The following is a 10,498-nucleotide window of genomic DNA, read 5'->3' as shown; positions in this document are numbered from 1 at the left end:
GACTGATATACTTGATGAAGCCGTAACTTTTATATTTCTTGATGAATTGCTTTGAAACTCAAAATATAAAGATATATTAGTAGTCTAGACAAGATAACATGGTCAAATTAGCGTGAACTCACACGCATGCACGTGCGCTCTTCTCTGATTGGCTGATACAAAAATCTCAATAATTTCCTTGTTTTTTGACAAAATACTTTGAAATTTAGAATATAAGTATATATTATAAGGTGCTACAACACGATATATAGGAAATTTTTTGAAAACACGCGCATGCAGGTGTGCTGCAATCTGATTGGTTGAAAAATTAAATGTCTATAACTCCCTTGGTTTTCAACAAAACAGGATGAAATTTATGACATGGATAGGCACATAGATCTCCTACATTATGATACTATCAAAATTGAATGCAAGGCCATGCATGCGCGTATGCTGAATTTTGATTGGCTAGTACTTAAAGGGTTACATCTCTCTTATTTTTCAATGAAATTCTTTAATATTTAAAACAAATGTATGTATTGTGAGACACTATAAGATAATTAATGTGAAAAATGTAGAAAACATGTGCAAGCACATGCGCTGAAATTTGATCGGCTAATACCCATATGGCTATATCGGAGTAGTTTTCCAATGAAATACCCTTAAAAATAAAGTGTCCATCTATATTACAAAAGTATTGTCTAATTTATTGAAGCTTGTAGGGAATGGGGCGTCATAAGGGATTGGGGAGCCGTTTGGGGAACATCTGTAACGGTTTCCGTTACAATTAGCACTAGTTGGTTTTTGATTTAGTTGAAGTGTTGCCATGGTTACCAAAACTAAAAATTTCTGTGAAATTCTTTCAAAATATTTCTCCTACTACAATTTTTCTGTCCATTGAAATTAAACTTGACTCAGAAAGAGACTAAACCAAGGATCATTATTTTAATTATTTATTTGCAGTTGCCATAGTTTCAAGTCCAAGTGCTACCTTTCTCTACTTTTGCTATTAAGTAAAAACCATTAGAGCTAAAGTCTTATCAGAGACTACTGGTTTTAAGTTTTGTAAATAATTATTAGACAAATATTGCATATACTGTAGAGAGTCTAGGTTGGCATCCAAACTGCATCAATCAATATACTGTGCTTATTGTACCGGGTATTCCATTTTAAAATTCTGAACACTTACTTACTTTGGAAATGCCTATATAATTATTATGTCATTAATTAACAACTCCTTTTTTGTGTAGCAGTATGGTGCAATTTCTTATGCAAAGTACTAATTGGTTACTTCTTAAATGAAATAACAAAGAACACAAATTCTAGTTAACTTGATAATTGATTAGTAATACTTCAGCACAATGTGAGGCGATCATACTTATCTATACCTCACCAAATACAAGGTGGTGTTCAGTTACTCAAACAATGGAAATACATATTTTGCGTAAAAGTTTTAAAAGCAACAATGTTTAAATTATCTTTTCTTTTGGTTGCTTTAAAAAAAAAATGAGTAGTACAAATATAAGTAGTTACTTACTTGAAAATTTTTGATCATTTTAAATAAAACTTACGAAAATTTGTAGTAAAATAGCTAAATAAAGCTTCTTCAATTAGATGAATAAAGCTATGCAGGGTTGCAAATAACATTTAAAACCTTAGGAGCCATGTGGGCCCCCAACTTTACAAGTTTTATTAGCCCACGTACATTAATACATTGTATTTTGGGACCCACAATTTTTTCTCCACTTTGTATAAAAAAGTCCATGATTTTTTTTGTATCTTAATTTCTATAATAAGTACACTTTGCTGTCCACAGTCCTTCATATCCCTGATGATTTAGACACCACGAATGAATGAAATTGCATAAAATTTTAGGTTATCCTTCATGTTGACCCTTTAAAATATATATTTTGGGAGTCAAAAAGAATTAAAATATGAATTCTGGTTTTGCTTTTAAGAGCTATACTAGCTTTGCTTCCTTGCATCTTTATTTAATTTATAAGAAAGTAAAAAAAATGTGTCTGCATGTTTAGACACTTCACACTGTAAATCATTCTAATGAATAAACTTTTATTTTTAGTTTTCTTTGTTCCTGATGTGTGGGCTGCGTGTCCTGTGAAGTGGACAGAACATAATGGAAACTGTTATTTTTTTACAACACAAGCCTACAGATATAATGAGGCTGATATTCTATGTAGTACACGAAATTCCACCCTAACTGTCCTAAAAAATAATGATGACTGGGTAAGAAATGTTATCTTAGTGACTGGATTTCTGTGTGTTTGTTATATAGAATTAAAAATATCAATATTTAATCTAGATAGCAGATTATATATAAACAAACAAAATGTATGTATAGTACATGCATTAATTACCTTAAAGTACTGAATAATTATGCAGTCAAGGACAGCAATACTGTAATAAAACAGATATTACTGTTGTACATTAATTCAGGATTTGATATACCGGTATTTGTCTCTGGTCAAAGATCAGAAGAGCTTATGTGGCTAAGTGTCGATCTGTCATCTGTTTTGTCTTTCTGTAGACAGTTTTTGAAAAGGATTCTCTTACAGCTTCTCTTACATTCTTGATCTGATTTTAATCAAACTTGATATGCAACTAGACTAATGAAGATACATCTGACATTCTGTTTTTCTCTCCTATGAATGGTGGTGTGAAGTTGACTAAAAGTAGAAAATTTTGTGAAGTTCTTTAAAAATGCTACTCCTCCTAAAATTTTGGTTTGATTTCAGCAAAACTTAGTACAAGGTCAGTAAATATCAGGATACATGATTTTGTAAATGTATAAACAAAAGTTATTCAAGTCCAGTTGCAACTTTATTCTCTACCACTATCACATATACAAACTACATACAGTAGAGCTACAGTTTCATCTGAGACTTCTGATTTTGTTTACTAAATGATAAATTTATAGGACTTAAACCGAAATGATTTTCTTACAGACAGAGTCAACAAACTAGCTGTGATAAGTTTAAAAAGTTTCAAAAATTTACTAGGACTTAATCAATATTATTCAGTGCCTTCCTTTAGTACAGTTCATTTTCCTGCCTTTCTATATAATCATGCAGAAATTATAGACACAAATGTATGTGACATTATGGCAAGTTTTTCAGATCATAGTAGATCACCTTGGTCTAGGCGGCCTCCTTTTTCAGAGGATAGTTTTTATCCTCTGAAATCAGAGGATAGCAGTCTATAGCCACATATCAGACTTTTCATAACAAAGGGCTATTCACTTTTGACCAAATTGCTTTATGAACTGTACGCTGATATCCCAACTAAAAACAAATAAATGATCAATTTACTGATACTGTTTTATAAATGATTTTTAATCAGTATTATAATATTTCTGCAATTACCATCAATCATTCATTAATTACAGTTTGACCATAGATTACCCTTACCATCTTTGTATTTACCAGGTTATGATTATATAATTATAATGTATACTTTTCTAAAGGTAACTTTTTGGCAAGTATTTACCATATTTTTGATGTAAATCGCAGCATCAAGGACATATTATATATTTGTTAAATCATGGATCATGACATTACTGTCATGATTGGTGATGAACAAGTAATTGTTACTTGTTAATGATTTATTTCTAGAATTGGTTGCGGAACCAGCTAAAGACTTTACAGACTGACATCTACTGGATTGGATTAAGAGTTTCCAACCAAACATGGACTTGGTTAGATGGCACTACATATAATTCATCAAATGTGTATGTTTTAAATAGTGTTTTTTTGTCATAAGTTACACAGTCTACATTTAGACTATAGAAACAGAAATGGGATTCATGTTATAATTAGGGATGTCAACGAGTACCCAGTTAACCGGGTACTTGATCGAATGTCCGAGTATCGAATACTTAAATCTTACTCTGTTACTCGGATGTATATTTCTTTCATATTTCAAAGTGCATACATTTATTAAAAACTTAGTTTAAGAAAGTGATTTAAATACCGTACAAGTGGATTTTTAAGCGAGACGCAAATTTAGCGATTTGTCCTTAAAAAATCAGTTATTTTAGCAAGAAGCAATTTTAGCAATTTTATGGTGCATAAAAAAAAGGTTAAACCATTATGCGGAATACATTGTTGGTGATATTTATAAGTCCTTTTCTGACCCTTATTTTTGGATGGCTTTAATTATTTGTTGTCAATGAACAGAGTTTAATTATGATCTATTGATTATCCTTAGATTATTTAATTAGCATAATATATGATAGTGAAATCGGACATACATACTAAGAAATCAAAAGTGAAGAAATATTTTAAAATGTTTATGTATAGCATTATAAACAAAAGAAAACATTGATGGGGTAAACAGGTCTCAATAAAATCAACAAACTTTTACTTACATACACTTTTTCCAAGTAATCGGAAAATCATCCGAGTAACTGATTATCAAATATTGACCGATTTGCCATCCCTAGTTAAAATATAATCATACCCCTAAACCCATGCATCTGTCTGTAAATCTCTTAGAAATCAATTTTTAGGCATTTGTGATATCTTAAAACAGATCGACATATATATATATATATATATATATATATATATATATATATATATATATATATATATATATATATATATGGGACAAAAATATGAAATCCTTTCCAGGGTGAGGCAATAAGGCTTACCCATGTTCAGAGCCTGTGAATTTAGTTTGAACACTCTTCATGATATTTATAAAATTAATATTGCATCTCAACCACATCAGTTCTCTCTAATTTTTCTGGAACCGGATGAACAAAGAAAAACTAACATCTAAGAAGCATAAAAAAGATATAATAATAAATGTAGTACAGAAGAAACATTGTTCTTTAATTTGAAAAAAAATATAAGAATTGTATCTCTGATCAACAAATTATCTATCATTTATTTACATTAAGTAATGTTTACTTATGATAGATGAATTAGGTCATTAGTTGCTACCCAGTAAAGCATGCACAGCTTAAATGAATGAATATCAATCAGAAACACCTATTAATGTTTAATGATACTGTATGGTGATCAGATAAAACTAGGTCATTTGGTACAGCACACTGATTAAATATACAGTAAAACACACTTATAACGAAGTGCCAGGGACACATGATTTTGCCTAATTTGTTATATTTGTTAGGTTCACAATATTTTTTAAAGTCACAAGAAATGGAAATCACTTCACTGTAAGCATCAGTTCAATATAAGCATGTTTACTGTATAAGCATGTTTTACCATATAAAGAGCAGCCTGATACTTAATCATATATTCAGTTCATTTTCTCCAGCAAAATTAATTTTTGCACTCGTAATTGATTTTCTTGAATAATGAAACTAAGATTGAAGATAATTTATAGAAAATAAAAGTAAAAAAAAATGTGAAAACTGAAATTTCTGTACATGTAACTTGTAAATTCATTTATTTTTTTTTGCTGTTAAAAAAAGAAATTAGAACCTAAATTATAAAAATAATTAAAATGCTGAAATTTTAGTTCTGAAATTTGGATTCTGATGAGAGTAATTGAATATTATCCCTAAACTGACTGTTTTTGCAGACACTGGAATTTAGACAAGGAACCAAGTGTAACAAATGCTAGAGCTAGTTGTGCAGCTATGATGTCTTATTCTGGGAATTATGGAAAAGTGTTTGCTCGATACTGTTTGGAGTCTCGCCGTGTTATTTGTGAAAAGCCAAATGGTGAGATTTATATTACACTTAGACTCAGAATAGTCTGACAATGGAACTGTTAATAAGAGAGCATTTATTTTTTGGCTCACCTGAGCCGAAGGCTCAAGTGAGCTTTTCTGATTGAAATTTGTCTGTTGTCTGTCGTCGTTGTCGTAAACTTTTCACATTTTCATCTTCTTCTCAAGAACCACTGGGCCAATTTCAACCAAACTTTCCACAAAGTTTTCTTGGGTAAAGGGGATTCAAGTTTATAAAATGAAGGGCCACACCTTCTTCCAAGGGGAGATAATTATGATTTTGTGAAAAATTATTGGCATCATTTAAAAATCTTCATCTCAAGAACCACTGTGCTTGAAAGTATGAAACTTATGTGGAATCATTGTGAGGTAGTGTAGATTCAAGTTTGTTCAAATCATGACCCCGGGGGTTAGGGTGGGACACCTGAGCCGAAGGCTCATGTGAGCTTTTCTGATTGAAATTTGTCCATTGTCTGTCGTTGTTGTTGTTGTTGTCGTAAACTTTTCACATTTTCATCTTCTTCTCCAGAACCACTGGGCCAATTTCAACCAAACTTGGTACATACTATTCTTGGATGAAGGGGATTCAAGTTTGCTCAAAGAAGGGCCACTCCCTCTTCCTAGGGGAGATAATTAAGAAATAGTGAAAATTTGGTGGTATCTTTTAAAAATCTCAAGAACCACAGGGCCAAAAAAGTTGAAACTTTTTTATGAAATCTTCTTTACACAGTGTAGATTCAAATTTGTTCAAATCATGACCCCCAGGGGTAAGGTGGGGTTACAATGACGGATCAAAGTTTTACATAGGAATACGTAGGAAATATCTTTGAAAATCTTCTTCTCAAGAACAGCAAAGCCATGTTTAGTCACATTTATCTAGAAGCATCCTTAGGTAGAGTAGATTCAAATTTGTTCAAATCATGACGCCTGGGGATAGGGTGTGGCCACGATGGGAGAACAAAGTTTTACATAGGAAGAAATAGGAAAAAATCTTGAAAATTCTTCCTCTTAAGAATAACAAAGTCTTGTTGAGTTATATCAATAATATTAATATACACTAACTTAGGATGCTTCCATATTAATTTAATATGGAAGCATCCTAAGCTAGTGTATATTCAGGTTTGTTCACATCATGACCTCTGGGGGTAGGGTGGGGCCACAATAAGGGAACAAAGTTTAAAAAAAAGAATATATAAGGGTTATATCAATAGATATGTTCTTCTCAAGAACATCAAAACTAGTCTTATTAATTTAAGCATCCATACATATGATAAGTCAAAGACCACAAAACTGTACAGGAGCCATTAAAAAACTGGAATATGGGTGAGAAAACTGTACACTGCCTATCAAAAAACGGTATAAAATATCGCTTAAATTCTTCTGATAAGGCACGTACCTTATTTCTAAACTAACAAATATATATTGTTGCAAATGTCTTATTTTAAAAGTTGTAATGGAGATTTGAATGCTTTAAAATTTCATTTATTGTGTTTTATAATCACAATGTTCTTATGAATTGACTATAAATTAAGCTAGTTTAGATGATAGTTTGTTTGCCAGCTTTATATAGTATTAACGTGAGATTCAATGTCTCCAATTTACATCTTGTTCATATTACTGATATATACATCAGCAATGCTAAATAACAGCAGCAAATACAATCATACATAAATTTCAGCACATAAAAACTTAAAACTATATCCTTTATTTCAGCGTAATCATGGTAATAAACATCATATATTTTATACCTACGAAGATCTGGGTCAGATTCATGTATATTAAGTCATGTATATCAACTTTAGAAGTTGGCTTAATTTTTTTCAATCAGGTTACGAAACATTAACAGTTATAATTAAGTACCCCTTTAAAAAGTAAAGCTACCTAAAGGGGTATCTTAATACTGATTTATAGCAAGATAATTATCCCAATTGGCAGTTCACACCTTCAGACGCGATGGTTTGTGTACACTACACAGTTATCAGAAGGTCAAGTGTCAAACACAGGTGACGTTTTCCAGTGTCTCGCGAGCGAGAATGAGAGGAAAATGGCGGCATTTAGCGAGAAATTCAAAATACTGTACAAATTTTCATATTCCGTGAATTTTGGTGTCCCTCCGGTACACGATGAATGGGCTCGAAAAACGGTACATTTTGCGTACCGCCGGTACATATCACATGTATGAGCATCCTCAGGTGGAGTTGTTTCTAATGTGTTCCAATCAAGTCTGTGGAGGTAGGGCATTGCCTCAATAGAAGATCAAATGTTGGAACTACATTTATATTTAAACTTTTCAATACTTAACTGATTTCTGCTTTTTCCTGGCCAAAGTGCTCAGGTGAGAGCTGTGGCCCTTGGGCCTCTTGTTGTAATTGAGGGTTCCTTTATCTGTAGTTATTGCCTTTTCCCTTTTAATTTCCTTTGTTTGTATGTAATTGTGTCTTTGTACTTTTAGTTTCCTTTGTCTTTATGTAACTGTGTCTTTGTACTTGTTATTTCCATTGTTTGTATATAATTGTGTCTTTGTACTTGTAATTTCCTTTGTCCATATATAATTGTGTCTTTGAACTTATAGTTTCCTTTGTCTTTATGTCCTTTGTCTACTTGTTGGTATGTTGTTATATTTGTAGAATCCTTGTCAAATTGTTGATTAATGTTGTGTTTGTATATTCTTTGTCTAATTATTGGTATGCTGTTATATTTGTAGAATCCTTGTCTAAACTTTGTTGTTGTGTTTGTAGATTCCTTTGAGTTGTGCGACTCTGGGGACAACTGGGAATATATCAATGGATACTGTTATAAATTGTTTGAGGAGAAGAGAAACTGGTTTGATGCTCGAACTGTTTGTCAACAGAACAATGGTGACCTATATATCCCAACAACTCGTATGATGGTACAGTCCATCAGTGACCTCATTCCTTGTCGAACTCCTGAGGAGAAAGCTTGGTTAGGGATTTCAGACACTGTAAGTCCTGGCTTTTTCTTTGGGTGATATTGGTAAATACTTAATAGAACCCAATTTCTAAATGAAGTTGATATAATACAGTTGAACTCTGGTATCTTGAACATTGATATCTTGAATATCATGATATCTCGAAAATTGATATAGATAGTTTTAACCTCAATATTTTGAAATCCTAGACTATTTCAAAGTTTTTTCTAAGCCCTATTGAGATTGAGATAACAAGGTTTGATCTTTATATGATAATTATTGCCTCATTTCATCATTTACTACAGACCTGGCCTGGACACTTTGTGGGTATAAACAACAAAACATTAAGATATCAAGCATTTTACTCTTATGGAAGAACTATTGTGTAAGTCTCTGGCATTTTCATAATGTTTGAGCAAAGTTATGTTGACTGAATCTTGTAGTGTCATTTTTTTTTTTGACACAAAGAAATATATATAGTAATTAACATTTACATTCACAGAAAGAGAGGTTCCACTTGTGTTTACTCCAATCCCATGTCCAATTTCTACTGGCAAGCTACACTCTGTAGTGATGAAAACAAATTCTTATGTGAGAAAAAAGCAGGTATATATTTACAGTATATCAACCACACATCTAATTAAGTGGATTTGCATTCTTTAAATATTTTGCAATTATATGTTTGAAACTTCCAGCCATCACTATAGTCCTTTGACTCAAATATAAAAAAATATGAAAAGTTGAATTGATTTGTCTTGTTTTCTATAGGGACTTGTCCAGTAGGCTGGCAGAGTTACTTAGACAACTGTTACCAGATCAATGACATAAGTGGCTTACGATCCACCTGGTTCATTGCTAAGCAGTACTGTGAGAACCAAAACACATCACTTCTGATAATTGGAAAGTAAGTCACAGTCTAAAGCTATATGGTGACATAAATTTTAAAAGTAAGGTGAATTAATGCTTCTGTTCACTTGAAATGTAAATTTTCTACTAGCTGAGTATTGGAACTTGATCTCATCACTGTTGAGTTTATAATACTGTGCTTTGTAGAATTAAGATACATGTACCGGTACATGTTAATGAGGAAAGTAAAGCTTACATAACAAAATAAAATGGTCAGGCCATAAAAAGATTTTTTTTCTTGATATTCTACAGTTCAGCAGAGGATCATTTCATTCAACAATTAATGAACAACCAGAAAGTCACTACAGCTTGGATTGGTTTCTCGGGTATGTTTATTGTGTCAGAAAAAAACAAGCTGGGTTATTCATTTGCACTGTCAAAATATGTATATATGAGGAAAGACTAAAATTCTTACGGTAGAAGTTTTTGTTGTATAAAATAAACCATGGTTTTCAACTAACATGTGTTTCTAACCTGTGTTTTCTTGTGTATAGATGAATCTCAAGCTGATGTGCTGAAATGGGTGAATGGTAACCTGGTGTCTGGTAACTATACAAACTGGAGCTCTGGCTTCCCTAAACCCAGCCCTAATCAGGCTGACTGTGGCAAGGTTCAGGCAGGTTAGTACTCTGTTCTATATATATCAGGAACCAGAAAATTGGTCTTCGTATTTTCAAAGATTTAAAACAAAAAATGCTGAAAAAAATGGATTTTTCACTGATATTAATTTCAGGATCCTCATTGTCTTCTTGGTCCAATGGATACTGTTTTATATCACTGCCATTTATATGTAAAGCTAAAATGATAACAAGAATCACAAATGTCAAAAAACCAGGTAAGCTCACATTACTGGAAAAATTAAAAAGCAAACTATTTACACAAATATTGTCTTTAACCTGTTTTAGCTCACCAGAGCCAAAGGCTCAAGTGAGCTTTTTGATCCAAGGATGTCCAGCAACTGTGTC

General features: G+C 32.1%; 1 protein-coding gene across 1 annotated transcript in view; it reads left to right on the top strand.

Moving 5' to 3' along the window:
- LOC133173363 (uncharacterized) overlaps positions 1-10,498 on the top strand; it is a 64,880-nt gene that overhangs the window by 28,740 nt on the left and 25,642 nt on the right. Inside the window, exons 25-34 of the mRNA XM_061308344.1 lie at positions 2,060-2,223; positions 3,609-3,724; positions 5,548-5,690; positions 8,437-8,660; positions 8,933-9,012; positions 9,130-9,233; positions 9,396-9,531; positions 9,786-9,859; positions 10,028-10,153; positions 10,267-10,368. Of these exons, the coding sequence (XP_061164328.1) occupies positions 2,060-2,223; positions 3,609-3,724; positions 5,548-5,690; positions 8,437-8,660; positions 8,933-9,012; positions 9,130-9,233; positions 9,396-9,531; positions 9,786-9,859; positions 10,028-10,153; positions 10,267-10,368 (1,269 nt within the window). The remainder of the gene's footprint in view (positions 1-2,059; positions 2,224-3,608; positions 3,725-5,547; positions 5,691-8,436; positions 8,661-8,932; positions 9,013-9,129; positions 9,234-9,395; positions 9,532-9,785; positions 9,860-10,027; positions 10,154-10,266; positions 10,369-10,498) is intronic.

The sequence above is a fragment of the Saccostrea echinata genome, unplaced genomic scaffold (genome assembly GCF_033153115.1).
Source record: "Saccostrea echinata isolate AGI-Se365-2 ecotype Australia unplaced genomic scaffold, CSIRO_AGI_Sech_v1 ptg000056l, whole genome shotgun sequence".
In the NCBI taxonomy this organism is placed as follows: domain Eukaryota; kingdom Metazoa; phylum Mollusca; class Bivalvia; order Ostreida; family Ostreidae; genus Saccostrea; species Saccostrea echinata.
The sequence above is the reverse complement of the archived record's forward strand: the minus strand, read 5'-3'. Positions and strand labels throughout refer to the sequence as shown.